At 35.0% G+C, this 27,329-nt stretch overlaps 1 protein-coding gene across 2 annotated transcripts; it reads left to right on the forward strand.

Moving 5' to 3' along the window:
- Window positions 1–27,329, forward strand: LOC106124844 (homeobox protein PKNOX2). Of its 2 annotated transcripts, none has more exons than XM_013321841.1 (11): window positions 1–384; window positions 21,984–22,085; window positions 22,256–22,445; window positions 22,758–22,887; window positions 23,248–23,324; window positions 23,581–23,704; window positions 24,300–24,374; window positions 24,698–24,858; window positions 25,210–25,345; window positions 26,003–26,083; window positions 26,530–27,329. In XM_013321841.1, exons 2-11 carry the CDS (start codon window positions 22,015–22,017, stop codon window positions 26,646–26,648), a joined length of 1,164 nt encoding a protein of 387 aa, XP_013177295.1. In that variant the 5' UTR covers window positions 1–384; window positions 21,984–22,014; the 3' UTR covers window positions 26,649–27,329. The 2 variants fall into 2 exon arrangements, with proteins under 2 accessions (XP_013177295.1, XP_013177294.1); XM_013321840.1 differs by having other exon boundaries at window positions 4–384; window positions 23,248–23,333.

Consider the following 27,329-nt stretch of genomic DNA (forward strand, 5'->3'; position numbering starts at 1 on the left):
GGCGACGAGTGAGCAGGCTGGCGTTGATCGTATTCTGTCGAGGGTGTCGCCATTTTCGTTTTGACGAATATTGACAGCACGGCAGACAGACAGTGGCGCGGTCGTCGACGCAGCGTCTGCTCGACTATTTTTATTTTGATTGTGATTCACATAGTGAACTGATTACATTTACTTACACGTAGTGTAACGTTTATAATAAATCAATTGTTAACTGCACATAATTTCGTGATTAGTGATCGACGATACATGAGGGACTTCGATTTTTGGTGCTAACCTCTTTTTTTACTTAGTGTTTTTTTAAGAGAACTGCAAGACTGTGATCGATATGTGCAAGATGTATTACAGATGACTCTGCGATATATTTCGTGCTTCGTTGCTTCTCTGGTAAGTAACGAACCAATTTCTTGAAAGAATAACAACAAAACCGTATTGGAAACAATAAGATATGTAGATAAAGGATTTCTGTGTAAATTCGGTGCAGTATTGTGTACGGTTGTGTATTAAATGTGCTATTTATTGTAAGAAATGGATTGTTTTTCTTTGTTGCGGTAGCTCCAGTTTGTTTACGAACTGTCACGGGCAGTACACGGCCTAAGATATATTGCCTGGGTTGGCGACTATGCGTGGTGGGAATGCGCAAGGAAATGAGTACCTTATGTTGTTGGCAGTAAAGTTGAGAATGGAGGAGCTGGGCGGGCGATAACAGCCCGTGGAATTAATTTATCACACGCCGCGCTTGACAAGTTGAAAACATAAATTCGACCTTGGCGCTCCACGTGGTTCGAAGTCGTTGAGCTTTCTTTTTTTATGATATTTGAAATGTCAACGAAAAAGTGTTGCATTTTTTTTTGCGCTTGTTTACACTTGTTCATTATCTTACGTCATTTATTACGTGTTTTGTTTCACTTAACATCCTTATTGACAATTTTTAAAAAAAATTACACTTTATGATAGTTTTTTAAAAGGCTTTTAAAGCAATTTAACATTTATTGCTACTTGCCAATTATTTACACTTAAAAGATAAATATGTTATAAAAGATATTTTATGGTAGTGTTTTTTCTTTATTTTACCAAAAATACCAAAACATATTTTGAAAATGTTTTTTCAGTGACTACTAGATTTTTTATTTATGTTTCTTTGTAGTAATGTAAAGGTTTTGATTTTATATTTAACCCAACTGAAACTACATATACTGATCAACACATTTTAAATATCTGTTTACCTTCCTCACTTAACCGTTAGGAATTTAGTAAAAATGGAAAATAGCTAGTTTTATTTATAAAAACACATTTTAAAATTTAAGTTAACTTAATTGTTACTTAAAATATACATACTAAGTTTTCCCAAAACTCTTCATAATTTTTCACCGTTGTGGGAAAGAGTTGAACCGAATGTCTTAAGGCATTACTCTGCTCTTTGTGAATACAATAAATTATTGAATATTTTCATTTTATTACTACTTTTTATGATTAAGAAATGTTATAATATTTACCAACATCCACTAAAAATATTAAGCTTTGAATCTTTCTTTTGAGCTCTTCTTTCTTGATAGCTATAGGCATAAATTATAAGATTCTATAACTAAAGCACAATTACAACATTTTGTTCTTTTTTCCTCTTATGCTTTATGAAAAAAGCACTGTAATTCTTTTTCTTGGATATCCTTTACATTTGGATATCTTCTTAGCCTTTTATCTTCCTATACTCTCCTTCTTTCTACAACTTTTTTTCTTTTTCTTACCTTGAAGCTCCATATTATCCCAAATCAACTGACCAGCAACACGTTTGATACTGATTTCGTTATTCCAAAAGTGTTGCGTCGCATCAGCATGACGTAGACTGCATAGTTTTTTGCCTTCTATTAGAAAAAATCGCACATCCTGCGAAAGCTATGAGCTACTCGTAATGTCGAAAGTGAGTCTTACCATTATAACGATTGCGACAACTGAATCGTTTATAAGGCCCGATGTATGGGCGGCGCGTTGCTTAATGGACAAAAATTATATGTATCGATGCTTTATAGGTGGTAATGTAATCGATGTGTTTTTTTTAAATAATTGTTTAATGTTGTAATTTCACTGTCGAAACACAAATATCAAACATTGTCATCACTCTCTTTCTATTTGAATATAATGGAGACAGCAATATGTTTTGGAATTTCGTTGTTGTCTTTAATTTGCGCGATAAAGTCAAGAATCTTGGGCATATTTTATAATTTATAATGAGAAAAGAACAACGACGGGTATGCGTATTTTTGTATGTTTATATTCGTAATAATATATTTAACTTCCAGTAGCAGATTTTGAAGAATGCAATCCGTTAGTTGAGTTAATTGTGAGTGTTTTTTAAATTAATTATTGCTTGTTTTAGTTGTATTATTAAAGTTTGATAAAGAAATATTCATATATTGGATAATGAACAATGTTGTAAGGGTGCGGAGTTGGCAGACGCGGTGCGAAGTTTTACACAATAGACCGCTGCCCGATCTCTACATTGTTCAGTTGCCCTTACACCCCCATCAAGATGAACAAACTTTTGTCATGCTATTTTACAAACTCGATTATTGACATAAGAAATTTTATATTTTTGAAGATACAGCAATCTCGGCAAGTTTTACTTAATATGTCTGATTAATGCTTAAATTATGAGATTCAGACTTAAACCGAAAGAAAAAACTATTCTGTCAAACCTATTGCACTTTTATGTTATTTTTCTATGGTTTCAAAATGTTAATCAATAAATTGACCCACACAAATAAATATGAATTAATCAAGTCTCTTATCATGAAGGAATTAAGACCGGAAGTTTCGCGTTAGATAAAACATAAGGCATGTTGATAATGCATACGCACAAAGGTAGCAATATAGAGATAGATGCACACTATCGAGTAATATTGTGTCGGGATACATTGACGTTCGGTTTTAAAAACATATTCCATCCCATTTACCTTAAAAATAGTAATGAACAATATGTTATTATAATTGCCTTTCGGCATTGGATCTATATCTTTTGCTTGATGAATTCGTGAAACATATTACATGCAATTGTTTCATCATGCAGCTATAAAATCTTTCTTGAAAATATTGCAGTAGAATCTAGTTGAATCGAAAAAAATCCGCTTCAAAACAGTTTGCATTGGAAATTTTATAGTTGGCAACACTAAATGGTCCCATCGAAATTCTATCCAGCGCTCAGGAACGTCTGCCACGATCGATAGCGGCCCCGATGTTGACAATACAGTGCTTTGTTTTATTTTGACATACATGTCTGGAACCGCGACTTTAACTAATAAATTTTCAATGGTTACAACTTCAAATTATAAATTAATTCGCATTATTTTCTCAAAAATAAACCCTTAAAGGACGGATTAGCATTTATCATGGCTAGACAGTATTGCCTGCTTTAAAAAAAAAATGGGAACAAATATATGAAAAGAGAGCTCATGAGAAATAAATTTGGCCATGACATCTCGATCAAGACGAAAAATAGATATAAAAGCTTCTTCACTTGGATCGAGCACATTTTTACAATATTTTCGTTACAATAATATTACTAGCTAAAACGGTTGAATGGTAAATCTTAATGCTTTTAGGCGTTATGTGTCAATGAACCTAAATCGTTTAGCGTACACAGGTGTATGTAGGGAGCAATTGATAAATGTCATACTTACACCAATTGAAAATGCGACGGCAAGTTTAAAACAATTTTTCTAAAATTATGGTAGCAAAGGCCTTTATGCATAGTAGCGTGAAAAGAAATGAATATATGTCGAGATAGTTTGATGAAGGTAAGATTCAATGAAAGTTTACTATTATAGAATTTCGATCTATCATAGTTAACATTATTAGAAATATGTAATGTTTATCTTTCTGTATTTAAGTTTATATAAGTCATAAGCAAGAAGCATACCGTAGACAAAATTATAAAATAAATTCCTAGAATATAAAGTCCAACCTTTTGTCACAGACGCAGAAAACTGAACCGAAAATTTTTACACAGCTCTGTTGCGAAAAAAGCACTTTGACAGCGAAAAAGGCGGGAACAGAGACCATTATAGACAAGTGACGCCTCGGTCGGCGATATAATTGGCGCGCGGGAGTTATGGACAGATTTTAATAACGCCACACCGCAAGTTATGGTCTGTCTTATTTATTTTTAGAAAAACAAACGCACATTCTTCGTGACTTTTAAATCGTTGGATATTTGAAATTTGTACAAATGGTAAGATAAGTTGGCATTATAGACGAAAGTAATGTTTGGGAATATTGAATGCTAAAATATACATACATAAAGGATAGACTTTTTAAGTGCCTTTTGTAAACAATGTCCAAATTAACATATTGAAACGTTTGAAACACATTTTTAGTTTCAAAATATTTTCATCAAGTTTATACGTCGAATATCGCGAAATTACTTTCTCCATTGTCCACATTTTTATAATCTGTCCGTATTTCCAGCGGCAAGACACGAAATTTTTCTAATTTCAAAGTTTGCACGCTTAAAAAGTTAAAGTTGAATTTTGAATAGGACTTTGTAGTCTAGTGTAGATCATTATTAAGATGCGACGGACGGCCATTGTGGCTGCAGAGTGACTAATGAAAAAGACCTTTGTCCAGACGTCACTGGACCGAGTCAAAGGCAAACAGAAAAGAAAATGACCAAATGTTGCATCATTAAAACGGACCACGCAAACTTGCGACAATCGAAACTTTTTTGCTCACTGTACAAACTACGAGTTTGTATGAACTGGGATTGAAGTACACTTGTGGTTGTTTTCTTTTAAAGATGGCAGACGAGAATAGTGAATTCTTTATTATGCGATACTAGTTATTGTGCTTAAATAAAATAATAAAAAAGTAATGCTGCTTATAAGGGTTGTAGAAATTTATTTTATTTCTTTGGTTGTTTTCTTCGTTAGTGGTATACCCTGGTGATAGTCCTTTTATAATAAGCAGCAAGATGTTTATTTATGCAGCAAGATTCATGTATGTCGAATGCCTGATGTAGTCTACAAATTTTCACCTTAAATTTATATCTAACAGAATCCATCTCTTTCAGATAAGTCTGATTTATCTATTCTGATTAGAATGTTCGATTTTATTTCAACTTATTGCCATAGTTTGCTCTAGGCATATTAAAAATTAAAAGAACATTGGCAACGTGGGTAGAATATAAAAGATTGCAAACGGCAAAAACACGGAGGCTGTTTTTTCCCTCCCGTCACCGGAAGCGAAGGCTCGCAGTTCCGAATTCAAATTTGAAATTGGATCGCAAGGGATGCTGACTCGACGCTCTGAGGGTAGACTTTGAGTTTTGAAATGTTTTTGTTTTCTTTTGCGGACGATTTCACTTCGCCTTTTAACCTTTGGATCAAGCGACTGTTTTGGAAATGTTTAAAAATAATTATAAAAAAATGAATATTTGGTAGTATCTGAAATGTAAATAAGGAACGAGGTGTTTATAAAGTATAGTTGGGTATATTATAAATACGAATGTGTGGATTAATGGAAGGATGTATGTTCGTTTGAAGATAACTAGAACGATTGCATAGATCTCGTTGAATTTGGCATGGATGTAGGACGTATCTGGAAGGACATATAGGATACTAATAAAGTATTCTTTAATACCGCGCATACGGAGTCGCGGGCGACAGCTAGTATGAGTATAAATAGTAAAACATAGATCACAGTCTTATTAAAGTTGTCGATAAAGATCAGTATTCGATATCGCTTCGAATAGATCAAGTTTATCTTGTCACCGAGTTAAATCAACTTGCGAAGTTACTAACTCTCGTTATACTTCTTTGTAGACAATCTATCACGTTTTAGGGATTTATAATATTTCATATTTTCCTTCCATTTGTAGAAAATAATTATTATAAAAAAGTTTTCCCGAAATTTGAATTTTTTTTAGAATATGCCACTTATATATACATAGTAGTAGTCCGGTTTTTCTCGCCGGTATTCACCTGTTTGCAATCTTAATCTTTTCTATTACCTAACTGGGCTTAATTTTGATGTAAGTTCCAGAGATTTTTCTTCTCATATGCATTACAACGTACAAATATGCTCTCTAAATATTTCTTGTCTTAAAATACATTGACTACAACATTGTATAAAACGCGAAATTCAAAGATCAAGGCCACCTGATCCATGAATTTGCCTTATCTTTTCATATCATCCCTATGAACCTTAGGGAAAATTTACTAACGCATGCAAAAATATGGAGACTGAATTTTAATAAAAGCGATATAGACGTGCATATGAGGGAAATATATTAACTTTGTTTTTAATTAAATAAATAACACGAAAATTGAGACGGAAAATGACATTTGGCGTAGTTATAGAACAGTCTGGAAGGACACAAAGGCTACTAATAATGTTTTTTTTAATCTCGCCCGAATGGAGTAGCGTGCGACAGCTAGTCATATAATAACTACATAACGTATACGTAAAAATCGTATTGACATTGGATGTATCTTTTTCTTTTACTAATAATGAAGTCATGTTTGTTTCGTCAGTGTTGCCACAGTTATGGTTATCCATAATATTTGTGAATATAGCAAGAAATGTTAAGACAGTAGAGTCGATCTGTTATTCCGCAGGCGGGCGGCGGGCCGAGGCGGGCGCCGTGCAGCGCAACTCAATATTTGAACAGATGTGCTGTTGGGGAGGCAAGCGAAAATGTTATTTTTATGCGACCTACATGGAAATGTCGATGCTACCCTTTACTAGGGATGATACGATGTATCGATAACACATCTATCAAGTGATTTGTCGATGTTCATTGTTTAATCCGACAAGAAATGTAGGGCCTAACCATAAATAAGTTTTTTAAGTATAGTTAAACATAGTCTTTTATAACTACGTTGATCTCCATAGTATCATTAAATATAGTAGTAATAATTGAAACAGACGTTTTAATAAAAAGTGTATGACTATATTTTTTGGATTAATACAGTAATAAGTAATATTAATTCGTTGTTTTATTGTTTAGTCATGTTTAGTCCTTTAAATTTCTTCTCGAAGTTAGCGATAACTGCTAATCGAAAGTGATTGTGTCTACGGTTTACAATTTTAAGATAACAAATCTTTTAGAAATCTATCGACTATCAAAATGTTCGCGTCACTTCGCCAAAAATTACCCTTTCCACGCCTCGTCCGATCGTCCCCGCGCGCCTGCCCCGTGCCGCTAGCGAAGTGAAACAAGAATTTGTTTCTTAATACGATCCTTCTATATTATTTAACGAATATTACCATAAATTTTGGAAGGGTTACCGAACGAAAACACCGATTTGTATATCTTTACTTTTTCTGTTTAAATTGTGTTGCCAGTATTATTTATTTAAAATAAGTTTTACTATCTTTTGCCTCCGACAAAAAAGAAACGTAGAAAATCAACACGTTAAATGCCACTTTACTTAGTGAGTTAATTTTCATAGAAATTTGTAGTGGATTGGAACGTGTTATTTTTCTATAAAAGAAATTGATTGATTTAAAGTTTAATCATAAATCAATAAGTGAACTCTGTAGGTAATCTTAAGACTCATAACATGCGGAAATGAAATCTCAGTTGCGAGGGAGTGGTAGACGACTTAAAATATAATCTCGCCCGGGGGAAATGCGCGCGGGTAATCAACTTGCCTTGCTCAATTTGTACGTCTTTACACGTTGACGGGTTACGTGTTACATGTATGGATGTATGAAAAAGGATTTAATAGATCCATGTTAAATTAAATTGAAAGACAAAAAGAAGACTAAAGACGTAGCTATAATAGTTTTCTACGAATTATTTTTTAAACTGAAAAAACTGACTGATTATAAATCTATGACATTCGAGAGGAAATCAATGGAAGCCCGTCTTTAAAATCGGTGAATCCCTTACGGCATTTGGAGGTCGTAATGCAGCGAACCATAAGACTTCGTTTCTATATTGTCTAAACAAATGTATAGACAACTTAATCTCCGACCCAATCAATTAGGATTATTCAATTAAAGCTGACTTTTCGTTTTCTCTTTTTCTATATTAAGTAATTATTCCAGCATTATATCAACAAGATTAACATCGTCTGAGCTTTTCAATCCTTTGCTCGGCGTCAAAACAACATCATAAATCGTCCACGCGGAGTAGCGTCAACAGCAAAACTTTTGGTCTTTTGTGTACAGTTGGAAAAATAGTTTTTTCTTCATCATAGAATAAAATAGTCGTAGTACAAAGTAGTTTGGATAACAATTGTTAAGTTATAAAGCACAACTTCAATATAAAGTTGGCATTAAAAAGATCTTTTTTTTGGTCTTCTAAATAAAAGGTCTGTCACATAGTTTTCCCGGTGATTTCGATTCGTATTCATCATAGGTTATCAGCAGTTGGTACTTGAACGTTAAAATTGAAAAATATGTTTTAAAAACTTTGACCATTCTAATTTTATAAAATGGTTTAACAACGCTCGAGGGCGGCATTGAATGTGGGACCAGCGGCGCCGAGGTCAACTTCTAACGTGTTATTAATTCCACATAATGAATAAATTAAAAATCATTAAAAAATTATGTAAGTATAATTATTGTATGAAAATTTTACGTACTTGACTATTAAGTACTAAACAAACCGCTTTAACATCGTGTAGGTGGATCTTTCAATAAAAATGTAGGAAAATACATAAATAAAGGAAGAGGTAATAGATTGAAAATTGCGTAAAGCTTAACGTTCTATTGTTTTTATCGTAAGGTGTCAAACGAACAAGAGGCCACCTGGCCAAAAAAGGGCCGCGACCATTTCCCATTGACATCCGCAACAGCAGATGCGTTGGCTATGTTTAGTCGACGGCGAAGGAGAAGCACAGAAAAAGGATATTTCTCCTTCCTATCCGTCCCTTAATCTATCTACCCCACGCCCCCTTCTCGTACTTTCCTTATAAGATGACTAAATTAGACCTCCGGCACGCACTCATCAGACGAAACGAGGAACGCTTTCACTCCACGTCTGTCTTGTGTGTGGTCATGGTAATTCACTGATCGAGCCTGTCTATTCGTTCATCAGATAGCGTCTACCACTTTTAAAATTTAATTCCATGCCACCTTATATCAAAGTGAACTATCCATGTGAGTTCGTGGCATTGAACATGCTAAGATGGGACCCAATGACAGATTAACCAAAACTTTTTGTGTCGTCTTTGGAAGTCCAAAAAAAATAGGGCGATGATGGTGTCATAAATGTCTTTATTACGTTTGTTGGAAAGTATCAAGAAATTAAATGCTAGTAACATTTAGTGTAATCGTATAATTTAAATTTTTACATAATTATATTTGGTGTTATTTTACATAAATAATTATATCATTACATTATAAATTCATATGGTATTAGTGACAGAATGTTGTTATTAGTTACCTAAACTGTAATTTGTGGTGTTACCAACGCAAAATAATAACTTCCGGTCAATAAATAATTGTGAAAATAAATTACATTTTAAATGAAATTATGCTTCGGGTTATGTTAATTTAATATGTTAGGCAAAACAGTTTTTAATACTAAACACACTCCGAAATCTTGCTATTAGCCATGACTTTAACTATTTAGCTTCATTGTTAGATTTGTTTATCATATTAATAAGTTGGAGAATGAACTAGTAATAAGATCTCTTTGGCTATTCTGTTTATTTCTGGCTGGTTTTGTATATTATTAAAAGTTTAATATTTAAAACAAGATTATTCGAAATTCGAATTAGGAAAAATGTGTGATTTTCGTTTGTTTTCTTAGTTTCAAGATTAGTGAATCTAATGAAGAAATTCTATACATTGTAAATGAACGTATGCAGTTGCAGAGATATAACTGAACATATTAATTACGGTCATATAATTTAGCTTATATATAATTTACCTTGTTAAGAGTTTTGATAGAAAAACCTAAAACGATTATAAAATGATTACGACAACCCACGTCATTCAATTACGAAATATACGAGTTGATAAAATCTTCTTATCGAATAATTGCACGTTCACAAGTTTAAAAATCTGATACAAATAGATTTTATAAATAGGTAAATCCAAAATTATCAAACGAATTACATCCGAACAAAATGAGTCATTTTTTGCTGTATTATTGGGTATTGCTTTTTTTCACTATTTCATGTGAACTGATAATTTTATACACACCTTAGGAGTTTGAAATGCCGAAGAAAGATGAAAAGATCGCCTTTGGGGTCTTTGGTCTGCTTAAAAACATTTATTTCTTTATTTTAATTTAAAGCTATTAATAAATATCAAACTTGTTTGGTGTTGCGTAATGTTGGCAGTGACAGTTCCAACATCATGTGCAACATAACAAAAACTTGCCATACTAAATAAAAAACAATAATCTGTTATGTTTTTAATTACCCTTCAGCTGAGATTCCGTCGCATATATTTCGTACTTGACAATGCAACATGTAAGCGTGAGACGATGTTAATAAGTATTGTTTCGGACGAAAACATTTGTTACAAAGTTGGCCACGAACAATTGAATGATGATTGACTTTATAACGAGTTTGTTCTTGGCGATCGTGTTTTGGAAGTCGGACTCCCAAACTGGATGTTAAGTAAACATTGTTCTTTGTAATTAACACAATTTTACACCTTTTAAAACTTCCATAAGTGAGTTTCGGCGCGCTAATTGAACGTAATTTGTTGCCGTGTGTGGTCGATGAGAGGAAGTCATCGATTTGATACAAGATATAAGCGGTTAGCGATTTACGAAAAGCGATACAGATATAATCCTTCATATTCAAGAGCGTATCTATTAGTCAGTGATTAAGAATAAAGTGTCCAATAATGTACAGATTAGGTTGTAGAATCCAGCATTCAAATACAGTATTCTTCAGTAAAGAACAATGTATTTGCCCTTGTTTCTACATTGTGACTTCATTGCGTGTTTCACGAGATGTTCACGCTAATTATCTCGTTTTCGAATTGATAACGCTAAAAATGGAAATAGTCCAGGCTTCGTAGCAAAATTTTGGCACGTTTTCTCAAACGCATTAGCAACATTTAGAATACGACGCCAATTCTATTATGCCTCGAATGCGTCTGCGTTAAGACAATAGATGCTTGCGTCTACTGATATTTTGAGAAAGGCTTTTCAAATGTTTCACACCATTACTTCATTCTAGAACAATAGTGGGGTGGTTATAACTTAACACCGTAATGTCGTTATTTTTTTAATAACGCCATAAAATAAATAAGCATGAATGGTATATAATGATTAACATTAACGCTTCAGCCTATGTCTTGTGTCCCAGTAAACGATGTTTCTTATAAATTAACAGAGGGCCGCGATATCATGAGCTAGTTGTGTTATCACGATGGTACGGCTCCGTAAATTTGTTACGTCGATATGTTCGTGTTGGTTGGTGCAATTAGCGCGCAATGCCAGCGCCATGCCACCGCGATGCCACCACGGCCGCATTTAACTTCTCATTACAATTTTACAGTTTTTTTACTAACTCGTAAATAATTGTATGTTTGAATAAGTAATAAATAAAGTTCAACAATCTTTTAGGTTTTTGTGGTAGATGAACGTGTTGAAAACACAACAATCGTGTCATTTAGTTACAGATTCATTGCCTTTCTTTAGAAGTGAGGGTGGTAAAGGTTGGTTATCAGTCTTGAAAACACTAGAACTTGAAAATCTATGATAAACGAGATAGCGCAATGTTTAAAGGATCCTTCAAGTTTTGACACTTTGACAACTGTCAAAGATTAAATTGGCGCGATATAATAATTTTTTCCCGCCGTCGCGTGACAGTAACAGCGAGCAGGGTGCCGAGAGTCGCGAGTCGCAATAAGGCAAAGGTTCACATCTCCATGCAGCCGCGTATACGAATCAAACGCTTAGCATAAATCGACGATAAAGGGACTTAGTGCAGAGGTCGCGCGTGAGCTAAATACTGCTTGCCTATTTTTGTATCTGAGCTTATAATAGTATTTTTGTCTATTTATATGTATTGATAGTAAATCTTAAATTTAGTTTTAATTATCTTCGCTTAAATTTAAGATAATTTAAAGTTTAAGATGCGTTCAGTTATTGTGTTTTGATATAAGTTAAAATTGAACAGTCAAATTCAAGTGGCTTTTGTCTCAAATGATGCTTGTATAAAAAAAACATAATAATTGTCTCCTAGTAGATTCGAGCATCAGTTTATTTAACCAATATAAAAGCCTAATCACCACTCGACAACTACTCGTCGACGAAAATGAATTTCGCTCTCGCAAAACAGACGTCCGTTCAGAAATTGAACTAATTGCGAAGGCAGTAGCACGTCGAGGGTTTTCGAACGTACCGACCGAAAGAACGATGGCGTCCAATGAATTTTTTTTTGTTTTAATTATCGTATTCCCTGCATTTAAGAGCGCTTTTAATTCGAGTGCGCTCGAATTTAGTGAGGGGAAGATAAAAAAATCAAATGAATCGTCCGTCGATTTTATTTTTTGAATACGTTTGCTTCTCGTGAATGTGTTTTAGATTCGCATGTTCATTTGATTTTTCAATTTGAATGATTACAAGTTTTTAATTAAAATTAATTCATTCGTAAATCAATATAGTAATTAATTATACAAATAAATCATTAATTGTATCAAATCTTAGTAATATTAATATAAATCCGAAAGTTTAGATGGATGGATGGATTTTTGTTTGAAGATATCTTCGGAATGGGTCAACGGATTTTGATGATATTTTGCACACATGTAGAACATACTCTGGAAGAACACATAGGCTACTTATTAAGGTTTTTTAATTCCGCGCAGACGAAGTCGCGGGTGACAGCTAGTTTCAAATAAGTGTAAAATATTAATATTATATTATTTTTATGCTTACGAGACAGTCTCTAGACTGGCAGGACATTCACCTAAACACCCACACAGGACAACAGACCGAACTCCGACTGACAATCTTTTTCAAATGTTCAATGAATTACAACACAACAGTAAGTTTTGAAATCATATTGCATACTAGCTGTCGCCCGCGACTCCGTCCGAGTGGTATTAAAAAAACTATTGGTCGCCGCGTTATGTTATATAGCCTAAATCCTATCTCTATAAATGGACTATCCAACAAAGAAAATAATTTTTCAAATCGTACCAGTAGTTCCTGAGACAAACAAACAAACTCTTCCGCTTTATCATATTAGTATAGATTAAAAAAATTACAAAAAATGTGTCATCTATGGTTAATAAATGGCATTTGGATTTTGTAATTGATTAGTTACTTTCGTAATTCCGTGTCTAAAAAAATATTAGTAGCCTTTGTGTTCTTTTAGACTATGTTCTACATCTATGCTATTTAATCGAGATCTATGCAGCCGTTCTGGAGATACCTTCTATATCTATAAACATCCATCCATCCATCCAATATTAAGAAGTAATATTGGCACACGAGATTATTAATGTTTAATTGTATTGTAATTTATTCATATTTTACTTAATCTGTATTCTATTACGTCTACGTATAGTATCATTGTCGTATTAAAATATTACATCCTGTAATTGTTACATAGTCGATACTATAGCGGATGATTTGTTATACGTATTTAATAAATTCATTGTTTTTTTGGCGTTTGCAATTTTATTTAAGTTTTAAGACCATGTTTACCCGAAGTCAAATTTTCGTCCTCTTCTCCCTCCTCTTCTTTATTTTCTCTCTCTTTCTGTCCGTGTGTTTTGTCGCTCGTTTTAAAAAAAAGGTTTTATGGTAACTTTCTTTTAAATTAATAGCGACATTTGCTTTATTTTATTTACCAATTTGTTAGTAACGTAAACAGAATTTCAATGTACGTAAATCTATCGTAATATAAACCAATCTTTATATAACTCAAACAATAGCTCGGATAAACCGATCGATACTCATCTATCGACATGTCGCAGCACTAGTTGTGTATATGTCACCGGCAAATTGTGCATGCAGACAGTTTTTAATTTGCCCCGAAAAACAAAGACTCGGCAAATTGTAACGCAATTCATTCAAAGATTAACGTGTTATATTCTGCCAACTTTTAAAAGTGATATTTTGTTGATAGTTGAATTGTCATAAATGTCTGCCGAGACAATCCGTCATTATTGGCGGCACTTAAAATGTAATAGTCAAATTATAATCGGACGTTACAGTTTTGTGAGTCTTTACGTTGGTCAATTTACAAAAGGGCGGTATACACGACTTGCCAGTGACATATAAGTTGGCAATTCGGATGCCGGGGCCCGCGCTTTGCCTTCGATCCAGAATATTTACAACGGTATGCACGTAGCAAACGCGTGCCCCTTGTATTGGCGCGAAACGTACAGATTGATGAAATATCGATAGTGGCAACCCTAAGCAAACAGCAATATGAAAATGTCGATTGTATCAACCCTAAAAGATATTTAAATTAGAAAACGCAAATGAAAAAAAAACGAAGTGCATTTTTCTTTCGTCACTTTATTTAGAAGTTTTATAAAAAAATAAAAAACAAACTTACTTCATAAATAGAAAAATGGTAATTCTAGACAAAACTAGAGTTATAAATTACTTTTTATAACTATATCGTCGAGACTAAAATCTACGCATTTTAAATGTAGTGACTTGAGTTTACTTAATATGCTATTTTGACGAAGAAAATATAGAAGTTTCTCGAAGGTTTTTCGACCTCACGTAAGATCGAGCGATGCCTTCATTATCATCTGAATATACCCTGGTGTATTTTATGTTATCATTTACTCTCCCAAAAGAGACCTGAAGAACTTCAGCTGGTTAGTGAATTTAATTGAACTTTACTATAGGTACGCCGAAACATGCTTAAAAACATGTTATATTTTTTTTGAAAGAGTAAGTGATGCATATATGTTTTGAAAGTGAAAATCTCCAGTTATATTTAGTACTAAAATATTTGTTAAGGGTTTCAGAGATGATACTTATCTTACTATCTTACTAATATTATAAAACTGGATGGATGGATGTTTTTTGAACGTATCTTAAGAACGGCTGTATGGATCTCGCTGAAATTTGGCAGATGTAGAACATAGTCTGGAAGAACACATACGCTACTAATTAAGCATTTTATATCACCGCGACGACGGAGTCGCGGGCGACAGCTAGTTAATAATGTTTTAATAAATAAACAACACTAAATAATGTGTTCTTTTTTTAAATAAGCAAAGCTATTTCCAGCGAAGTTTGCTTTTTGTGTAAGATTTTGAAATGAGAAAAACTTTCATAAATTTTTTATTTAATCCAATTCGAGTACAAAGCAAAGAAGAAAACTACGTCCAATTCTTGTACAAATGTATTTCGCTCACACGGTCTCCTTGCAATTAATGTTTAATTTGCATAATCAAATCATTTTGCCCTCATTCTCACAGGCGATTTTTTAAACGCCGTGAACGTTTAAAAATTACTCTTGTACCGTACGTCCAACGCTCAAAATACAACACTTTGCGATAAAAACGCGCGTTTTAAAAGCGCTGCTTTATGACTAGATACACGGAATGGTATGTATTCTATTGGAGCACTCTTTTAACGCGCGGTAAAAAGCGCCCGTGCGAATGAGGGGTAACTGCGTCGTTTTTTCCGTTTCCACAGACTGGCTAAATATAAATGTACAGAACATAGACTAGATAAATGTAGACAAAACTTTGATTAAAAATATAATGAGGATTTTTCTTATTTTCCTTAATATTTATTCAAAAGGTAATAAATAATTATTTATTTGTGTGTCATCTTTATTTCTATATTTTTATTATAAGGAGGAAAGATTTGATTGTTCGCATTGAATGGACTCCGAAACCACTGAACCGAGTCGAAAAATTCTCAAACTGTTAAGAAACTACACTTTCCCGTATGAGTTATTACTACATTTTTATTAATATAATATATGTATATTTATTACACAATTAACTCAATAAATTGTAATGAAAGCTAAGGTCAGAAAAACAGTCGTATACTTTATGCATTTAAAGTGTTAAAGTCGGCTTATTATCTTATTAAAAACATCGAATGGTGCAAACCTACAGTTCCGTTATTGGCACAACGTTTAAAACATTACTTAATTAACATTCCCGCCACGGCCGCTGTTATTTAGTGACAATTACCGCCTCAAAATACCGGTCAACAAGTTTTCTTATGCTCGGAGGTCAATTGCACTTTAATTTTAAGGTTGATCACCGTTTTGTAAGTTTGTAAACAGGAAGTATGCCTCTTAGATGCATTACTTGTAGGTACAAAATAAATGTTATTCTTTGATCAAACTAATCTATGACGATAACTGTCAAATGGAATGAACATTTCTTTTTGTAGGACAAATTCATTTTATGTCATTTATTTCTGCTACTTTCCTATATTTTAATGATTTCACGAGAGATTTAACTGACATTATTTGTGTAACAAAACTAAATCTTGATTCTTGTAGTATCCTGAACTCCTCATCCATATCTGTGGCTCTATAAATAAAGACTAGAAGACTGGTATAGACAATCATCATCATCAGCTCACTATACGTCCACACCTAGGGGCTCGGAGCCTACCCTAAGTTAATGGTGATTAGGCCATAGTCAACCACGCTGGCCAAGTGCGGGTTGGTTGACTTCACACATATCTTTTAATTTCTTCTCAGATATGTGCAGGTTGCATCACGATGTTTTCCTTCACCGTAACAACGTCGGATAAATGTAAATATGTAAATCGGAAATCGAAAAACACATTGGTACATGGCAGGATTCGAACCCAGGACCTGCAGATTACAAGTCAAGTGCTTGACCACTGAACCACCGACGCTCGTATAGACAATATAAAAAAATAATTGATAAGTATAAAAATTTGTATTATCATATTCTAAAACGTACTCTTAGTTAGATTCTTACTAATCAACAACAAACATTTGCTAAATAAGTTTTCGCGAACTAACATTTTTTCCCTTTTATAAGTTGGTGTTTTCGTTTCGTTAACCATTAAGATGAAATGATAAAAAGGGCTTGTTGTTTTCGTATCTAGGACGAAGATTATATTTCGTTATTAACAAGGCTTCGTTCCTTTGCACATCCCATTCGCCCTTACTAGGTAAATATTGCTCAAGATGAAGACACACCAAGCCTAAGTTTTATGACAATGTATTTATTTAATTACATCTGACTTTGACATGTCGGCATATTTTAAAGATTCGTGGAGTTTTTAATATTTTCATATAAAATATGAATTTTTAAAGTTAAAAAAATATATTTTTAACAATGCCACAATTTGTTTAATGAAAATAAACTGGTTTTAAGGTTGCTTTCAACGTATTATAAATTAAGCTAAGTGTAGCACTATCTTTAGTTGGAATTCGGTAGAGAGAAGCAAAATGTTTCGTTCCCTTTTTTCATGACGGCAAGGAATAAGCGGAAGATAATTATTCCCTCACGCTCCACCGGAAATAAGGGAAAAGGGGGCGAATTAGGCCGCGTTTATAGTTCAGAACGGAGCATACAAATTGCTGACTAAGATACGCGCATAGTTTTCCCGCGCGTTTAGCGTCCATCTTACCCGCCATATTGTTGAAAGCGTTGATAACCTTAAATATTTTTACCTACGTTAAAGTAATTGTTTCTTTGTTTGTTTATATGTGGTTGTATTATTCTTTTTCGTTGTTACTTTTGGCGAGAATGACGTGCTTTCGTTACAAAGTCCAGTATCAGAATGAATAGGGACATAACCGTCGACATTTTAGTAAGGCTAGTCCAACTAGACCCGACGGTCAATACACTGCCTCATTTTCGGATTTTATTCCCAACACAAGATATGAACTTTTTAAAATTAGAAAAATTGTGATGGAAATATTTCTCTATCCAGTAGTTGGAAAAGCTGACACCACGTTGTGGGATGAAAGCTGGGCAGAGAGAGAAATAGCGAGAGAGAGAGAGAGATAGCGAGAGAGAGAGAGAGAGATAGCGAGAGAGAGAGAGAGTGTTAGTGTTAGTAGTATCAGTAGTGGGAGAGAGCAGTTAAATGCTACGGGACGTAGGCTTAGGTTCTAAAATATGTCGTAGAAGGTAAATTTCAGGAATAACGGGTGACTGGCTTATCAACCATTATAAATATATTTGCACGACCATTATCACAACATAATATCTTATAGACCACTAAAATATAATGTTGGTTGCTCCCTTGTTTGACGGACATATGTAGTAAAGATATCGCTTACTCATCTTTATATTAGTTGATTATATTTACGCAAAAGTAACGCATTTGTTACAAATTATTGCACACAATATTGCCCGGAAGATTTATGCAATGTCCGAAAAAATGTACTACACGCAACGTTCATTTTTTCGTAGTCGTTTTAAACACGTAATCTAAGGCTTGCATGATTACAATGTAGTCAGGGAATTAAAGTAAAGTCTTTAAAATTTTACAAATTAGTTTAGGTTAGGAATAAATAAAATAATAAAGACAACTTTTTTATTGTTCTATTATTAAAGAAATACTATATTATTAAAAGAGAACTAAAGAAGATTGAATAATAATAATTGACACATTCAGTGCTACCGAATTTATCTACATCAACTAATTAAAAAGTTAAAATTGTAGCGGCAGTAAATGTATTAGACAAAAAAGGTTTTTAAATTCTGCCGAAAATCAAAACAATCACAATAGAATCGTTATTTAAATAATCAAATTATACGCATTGTTCTTAAATGTAATCGAGATAATCCTGCCAAATTAAAACTACTCAACTCGTTAACTGTGTCCCTAACAATTCCACTATCAGTTCGTCTGGATCCCAAGCTCCCGAAGTTAGTCGGAACGTCTTTGTGCAGACGGGCGATGGTTTAAGTTCAACGACATGCCACTGACAGATTGTAATCTTCGTAAGATTGTGATGGGTCTAGGCAGATTATTAGTAATCGAAATTGTACGTTAAAATATCATCTAAAAGTAAAGCTAATCCGGTGACGCATTGACTCAAAGTGGACTTTCGAGACAGGAGATTGGCAATGCCTCCTTTCCTGCGTCCTCTGCTGGCTCTGCTGCTTGGAGATGTTGCAGAACTAGTTTTAAGCCGTTATTCAACGGTGGTTTAAAGATGATCAAATATTTTGCATGCTGTTTGTCCTGTTGTATGGTAAGAATAGTATGGTTTGGTAAAGTTTATTAAGGAAAAACGGTTTGGCTACTGATGGAGTTAACAATTGATCGGTGTCATACAAAGACGCGAATACTGTCGCTAGTGTATATCTTAAGCGGAATTAAGAAATTAAGTTACGTAATTTATATTTTAATTGCACTCCTAGCGAAAGAAATAACTGGTTAAAAATTTAAACTTTCTATGTTTCTTTTTAAATTAGCCTTACTTTGATATTTTAGTTTTTTTTATATAAAATACTCTTTGGTTTATCGTGTTCCAAATTTAAATTTTGAATTTGAATTTAGAAGCCACATTTTTCTTGTCACAGATAAAATGTTACTCCCGCTCCTAAGTTTTCGTTCGTATTTTATTTTAAAGTGAATACTTTCATAAAATAAGACCCAAAAGATGTTGATTAAAGTGAATAAAAGATTTCAAGGCTTGTAAATTTAAAGTTAATTCAATATCGGGCGCCACCTGGCGGGCCTCGGAGCAACAATTTCAAGAAGCTAATCTTGTAAGTGTCTGCATCAAACTTTGTCAAATTACACTCGAAATTCAACGCCAAAAGATATAGTGCTGATTAATTTTTTTAACTGACTTTAAAAAGAAGGAGGTTGTCAATTCGTCCGTTTTTTTTTTGGAAAGATTATGGCCGTAATATTGCTGGCTGTTTAATTGCCAACTAGGTTTGAGTTTTATAAGACATATCCGATTTTCCATTAAGATAGAAAACTAACCATTGGTTTCCGAGATTAATATTTCTGTATAAAACATATCGTCATCCCTGTCATTATCACTGATAAAACAGAGATCACTATATCTTTTAAAGGGACATTTAGGTGTCAGAAACCCACGGTAAAACGTCAGATTAGTAAAATAGGTAAGAGGGTTAATTTTTTTATGTACAGGAGACAATTTATTTTGTTCTAGAAATATATATAGAAGACTTAAAATATCTAGAAATTTTAAACAGAGTATTCTTCATTGATACTAGTCACTCGGTCGTAGGTAAATTAAATAAAAATGGCTCGCCAATTTAAAGACTAAAGACAATATAGTAGTAAAGTAGGGTAGTCGTAAGACAATATTATAGTACTTAGGTACTACGTAGCAGGGTAGGGTAACTCTGGGTATCTTATATCAATCTGGCAACACTTGTGATGAATGTCTCTTCGCTTTTAATATCTCTTTTTATTGCCTCCGCAAGTTTCTCCTAGTGCAGGGTTGCTAGATTTATGACAAGTACAAAATAAAATAATTTGTTTTTTAATTTAACAATTGACAATTTTTTTTTTAATGAAAGTACCGGAAAAATTACTAAATATCTTACTAATATTAGAAATGCGAATGTTTGGATGGATAGATGAGATGGATTTTTGTTTGAAATTATCACCGGAACGGCCAAACTTGATGAAATTTGACACAGATATAGAACATAGTCTAGAAAAACACAAGCTACTAATTAAGATTTTTTTATTGCGGGCGGACGCAGTTGCAGGGCACAGCTAGTTAATTATAAATGAAAGTAACTTACTTTAATGTATCCCAAGTTTGTTAACTTTTATAATTTTAGAAAGATTCGTAATCGAATAGATAAATAATTTTTTTCAATAAGTGGCAACCCTAACAGTAGAGAGGTCGAGTCCGTGTTGCCATGTTGTGTTTATTCCCTGTTTACGGGTGTTATTTCGCGTTCAGTTATGTTTTATTGCATTGTTATGATAGTTTGTTTTTCTAGATAGATTTGTTTGAAGACGATTGGCACTACTCATGGCTTGTTTGTTTTAAATTAATTATTTGTCATCGTTCAATTTTATAACCAACTAATTAAGTGTTTTTACAAGAAGATACGCTAACTTTTTATGTCTCTAAAAGATATGGAAATGTAAGAACAAAAAACGTCCAATACTTCGTATTGTTAATAAAGAAAACATAATTTTAAAATCACAATTGACCAATTTCTAAATTGAATGAATGTTTACAATAACTCAATCAGAGTCTGCCCACAGAGGTGACGGGCAGATGGATTTACCATCTTTAAAGCGCGTTTCCACTGTGTGTAGTTTGCAGATCGAGCACCGAACGGTTCCGAAGTTACTATTTGTATTGGGTGTCGCGTCATTTTGAGTCTGTTCAAATACAATGGAAACATGCGTTTGTCGCCCTGACCTTGACACGAGCGAATTGAAGTTCAATTGAACATTACAATGATCAAAGGTTATTGACACTTTAAACCAGTGGTTCTCAAACTTATTTTGTCTACTGCCCACTTTGAGAATGAATATTTTTTTAGCGCCACCATATTTTCACATATTTAAAAACCACTATAACTTCAAATTATATTAATTAATTATTGTGACCTATATATGTATATTAACGGAGAATTGTAAACGAAACTTTTACTATAACCCGCAACTTGAGACCTGCAGCGCCCACAAGGGGGCGTTATCGCCCACTTTGGGAAAGACTGGTTTAAATGATGTAGATTATAATGTTTTTTTTTATGATTTTGACTAAAGTGTATGGGCTATGAAGATACTCGATTGACGTCACAATCCATATACATAACTTTGCCCGCCTGTTCAATAGTTTTTTTTAATTATATGAGAACAATGTAGTGGCATGACTTGGTGGCAGGATCGGATTATGTCGGACGCCTGCCGATTTTTTTTGGTTTGTGACTAATTGCCACTGTTTGCCTTGAGGAGGCATTTACTGCTTCACCGGGCTTGAGGTGGCCGAGCGCAGATGGCACTTAGCCTAAACCTCGTTTAAGAAGCCTGCCGATTACGCCATGCCTGACTTCTAGTTTAAAACATATTCGGAATATAGTTAAGGACATCTTTATGTGTATGCCTATTTAAGATGTATGTATATGTGCAGATGCGCCGGCGCAGCTGGTGATCGCGGCGGGATGCAGGGCGGCGCGCCCGCCGCGGACGCCGACCAGGCGCAGTTCGAGGCGGACAAGCGCGCTGTTTATAAGTAAGTTTAATTTGTACAACTTGCTGCATATTTTTTTACATCTTGGTATCTAAAGGGCATTGTTTATTCTTGTATGAAATGCAAGCAATGTATCACGTCAGTTTAAAGTTTTGGTCAATCTCTCTTTGTAAGTCTGCCTTTATCTTTTCAACCTGTTTGGTTCATTTCAGACATCCCCTGTTCCCGCTGCTAGCGTTACTGCTGGAGCGCTGCGAGCAGGCGACGGCGGGGGCGGAGGCGCCCGCCGCGGACGCATTCGGTGCTGACTTGCAGGCGTTCGTGCAACACCAGCGCCGCGACCGCAGGCCTTTCCTCGTCGACGACCCAGAGATAGACGGACTCATGATTAAAAGTATACAGGTAAAATACTGTATTACTAAGAATTATTAATAACTATACGTTTGTGAGTAGCTTTATGGGGGTTTAATTTGACAGTTCTTAAATTTTCATAAGACTCTTTTATCCTCCTACTGCTACTAAGTATTGTTAGGAAGAAAATCCGACAGTGAGCCGGCGTACAGGCCTACTAAAATGTCGACGCTTATGTCCCCTCACTAATCACTCAGACACTTGACTTTGTAACGAAAGCGCGACATTCGCGCCAAAGGATTCTAACTAATAATGTCTCAAAGTATAAAGTGCTCTCTACAGTGAAGGATTGTCAACTTCCAGGTGCTGCGGATCCACCTGCTGGAGCTGGAGAAAGTGCAGGAGTTGTGCCGCGACTTCTGCGGCCGATACATCGCCTGCCTTAAAACAAAGATGCAGAGCGAGAACCTACTCCGCACAGACTATACCTCAGGTCACACATTCTAGAACATTACTCTGTGTTACTTCAAGTATACTAGCTGTCGACCGCGACTCCGTTCACGCGGGATTTAAAAGAACAAAATATAATAGACCTATGGGTTCTTCCAGACTATATTCGACATTTGTGCCACATTTCAGCAAGATCTACGCAGGTCTGGACTACTTTCTAACAAACATCTATCCATCCATCCATTTAAATATTAGCATTTGTAATATTAGTAAGATAACCAAAGATTTTAAATTTATTTCTTACGTACTACAGCGTAATGTACAGTTTCGTTGGCTCTTTGCACCATGTTGAGAGTCATTGTACCAATCGTGTATCTATAGCTGTCTCTGTCACACGTTGCAGGTGGGATAGAGAGCAACAATAATCTGTCGGGCACAATGGACGACCACTCCAGCACCAGCAACTCACCGCAGTATCAGGTACCAAAAGTATGTCCATTGCAATGTTTATTATTATTCGTTTTCATTGGTTTTTAATGTCGAAATACTAGTATAAAACGTTATAACCTTTGTTCTTTTTAAAAAAACATAAGTCTGATATATATTTTTTTTATTTTATAAATCTATCTTGAGATAAATTAATTAATTTTAAAACGGAAATTTGAATGAAATGTAATTTTTTTGTTATGTGTATTTGTTTATTTAAATAGAAATAAAAATTGTTTGTACCTTGCAGTCGCCGCCAGCGCCCCTAGCGGCGGCGACGTACCCCGCGGTGTTCCCCCCGCACGCCGCGCTCCCCGCACACGCCCCGCACGCGCCCGCAGACATGCACTACGCGCAGACACATAGAGACCCCGGTCAGTACTACCTGTTGCCCGCGACTCCATCAATAAAAAAAAACTAAGTAGTCTATGTGTTCTTTCAGACTATGTTCTATATGTATGCCAAATTACAGCGAGATCTGTTTAGCAGTTCCGGAGATACCTTCAAACAAACATCCATCCATCCATATAAACATTCGCATTTATAATATTAGTAAGAAGGTTGAAAATAAGCAAGCTGCCACCCCAATTCGCTGAAATAGCTAAGCGACCGTTAACCATAGACATTTGCAATTAACAAAATCCACTTCTTTCCATTATTCTCTTATACGACAAGGATGGGAAGGGAAAGAAGACTAAAATTAGACATTCGGTACTGCACTCATCAGACTGTACGCGGAATGACGTACACTTGACGCCTGTCTTCTGTGTGGTTGTGATATTGTTACTGTCAAAAGAAACAACAAGAAAATACTTATTTCAAAGTAATTTTAACATGTTCCCACTTATTTTATACAACAATGTATACGGTCACTATGACAAAATCTTTGTTAAATGTTGCACATAAATGAGACATTTTTTGTTACATGACAGTGGAAACTCACGTTTAAATAAATATGTTGTATTCTAGCATCCATGGTGGTGCAGGGGTCCACACCTATCAGTCAGATCGGAGCTGGGCTGGTGGCGGCTGATACCTTCACAGGTAAACCATTTCTACCACCTAAATACATCTGAGGAAGGAACTAAATACTCAACACTTCCATTTCTCTATTCATGTCTGATTTAGACAAATTTAGGGATATATCTCCTCTCCACTATATTAAAGATAGCAAAACGTAAGTACGTCTGACTCAAATCCCACCTGAATATTGTTATTCGAAAAGAGGTTTTATTCGCCCTTAAAAATTAGCAGGTGACCTTGAGCTTTGCGTAGTGCCCTCCCCCGCTACCCTCCGGTTCTACTACAGCAAAGAGTGACTCGTGTGATGTTCTAAGCAGCTAGTATTTTAGATTTATCTTGTACAGGCACAAACTCGAGCACATCGAACCAGTCAGCGCTGTCTCAGTCGTGCTCCTCTCTGTCAGGCTCGCCCCCGCCCGACGACGAGGAGGAGGGCGGCAAGCGCGGCGTGCTGCCCCGACACGCCACGCAGGCCATGCGAGCCTGGCTCTTCCAGCATCTAGTGGTGAGCATCAATCTATCTTGAACCATGGGTTACCAGGACGAGCGAACAGTCCAAAAGGGCCAGACACAGAAGACAGACGTCAAGTGGAATTCCGGGTTCCATCTATTAAGTGTGCATTGGCCAAATTTTAGTCCCATTTTCCTTTGAGAAGTAGATTTGACGGACGAGCGGACGCATAAAAAAGGGTAAATATTATCTTTCTGTGTGTCCCCTCTTCTGTCGATTAAAGGAAGGCAACATATCCATTTGTTTACCAAGTAAACGTTCATTCAGTCGTTTGCCAACCTTTCTTCCTTCCTTTAAAACACTACAAATCTCATTTTGCTATAATCCTATGGTATAATGTTCCAGCACCCGTACCCGACAGAGGAGGAGAAGCGTTCCCTGGCGGCACAGACGCGGCTGACGCTGCTGCAGGTCAACAACTGGTTCATCAACGCGCGCCGCCGCATCCTGCAGCCCATGCTGGACTGCAACGACAAGCCGGGTACCAACACCCCCCACATCCCACCACACGGACTACACAGACCCCTAACACTCCTTATTACACTGATTCTGGCAATATCATTATTTTAGACATCTTTGCTTGGGTTCTATAGAAAGAGACTAAACTAAACGATATAAGCCGGTACCAGTGGAGTTATTATTACCAAAATGATATAACTAGTACATAGTCTATACATAGAGTAAACTAGCTGACGCGGCGAACTCTGTTCCTCGGAGGAGTTAGCTTAGAGCATCCGGATACCCAGGAACGCATCGCCTTGCTTCTGTCTTAGAAAATTCTTCGATGAAGCATTCCAAATATAACTTAATGAATTCGAAAAAATTAAAATAAAAAAAGCAATAAATAGTATCCTATGCCTGTCTCCTGGCTCTAAGCTACCTCCTCACCAATTTTCAACCATATCGGTAAAGTCGTTCTTGAATTACAAATAGTGTAACTAACACGACTTTCTTTTATATATATAGATATCGCGTCAACGCAATACAAAAAATCATGTAATGAACATAGGCTATGTCACCCGGAGATAATCTAACTTCCTACAGTGAAATTTCTCAAATGGATTCCGTAGTTTACAGTAAACAAATAATTCTTCTTTGCAATATTAGTATTAAATAATTTCCTTAATTAATATTACAGGAGGAAAGAAAAGTAAAAATGGTTCGTCTATAAGCAAAAGGTATTGGCCTGACGCGCTCACCAACCCACAGTACACGGCGGGTAAGTGACGTCTCACGATTATTGGTCAGTTGGATACTCAGAGTAGGTTAATGGTTACTCCAATTCTACTATAAATTATCCTTTTGTGAGCTCTGGGGTTAAATCACTTGACTTGTTATCTACAGGACTTGGGTTCGAATCCCGCCATGTACCAATGTGTTTTTCGATTTCCGATATACATACGTACATTTATCCGACGTCTTCTTCTTCTTAAGGTGAAGGAAAACATCGTGATGCTGCACATATCTGAGAAGAAACTCAAAGATAAGTGTAAAGTCAACCAGCACTGAGCCAGCATTGACTATGGTGTAGTCACCTTACTTAGGAAAGGCTTAAAGCCACTCTGTGGGGACGTAATAGTGATCTGATGCTTACTTTTTTTTTAAAAATTAAATACAAGATTATAACTCTTATTTTTTATTTAAATATTTGTTTTTTTATTCCAGGTTTATTATCATCATCTGAGGATGAAGAACAAGATGGCGAGCAGTCAGGTGAGGAGCAGGAGAGTCAGCACGAGGAGTCCAGCGACCCTGCCTACCCCATACAGCAGAGCATGCACTAAACAACAGTCAGACAATTTAATTCGCTTCTCATTTACAATCGAATACCATAACGTCACGGTAATTTTATTACATACTAGTTGTCGCCCGCGACTCCGTCCGCGTGGAATAAAAACAAAAATTAGTTTCCGGCAATTATATTTTCACACATTTTAAACATTCCCTAGACCTCCACGTTTTAAGATCAAAATAAATCCTTTCTGCCGTTCTCAATTTTTAACGAGATTAATGGACAGCAATTGATTTTTATATATATAGATAGACAAGGCTCTGAACCGGTGGGTATAAGTCAAAGTAAGAAAATTGTTGTGGAAGAAAAAATAAATGAAAACAGAAAAGTACCCTTTCCAACATGATTATTTAGTATTCGGTCGTAATTTTGTAATATTAATTAAAATTGAGTGCATGTATGAAAAGTTTGTCTAATATTTTGATTTTAAAGTATATACAAATTGCCTCTTGTTTATTGAAAAATTATTTGACGATATCAATAGAAAAAATCTTATATCCAAATAAAATCATAACCTAAAAAATATATGACGGTTTTTCGTTCATCAAATCATGAAATTAAAACGAAGTAAAAAACTCAGGAGTTGTTTAACTTGTAAAGACGTAAATTAATTATAAAATCCATAAACAAGAGACTTGTCATTTGGCGGGAAGTCATGACAACCTTTTTTTTT

The sequence above is a fragment of the Papilio xuthus genome, unplaced genomic scaffold (assembly GCF_000836235.2).
Source record: "Papilio xuthus unplaced genomic scaffold, Pxut_1.1 DF825946.1, whole genome shotgun sequence".
In the NCBI taxonomy this organism is placed as follows: Eukaryota; Metazoa; Arthropoda; class Insecta; order Lepidoptera; family Papilionidae; genus Papilio; species Papilio xuthus.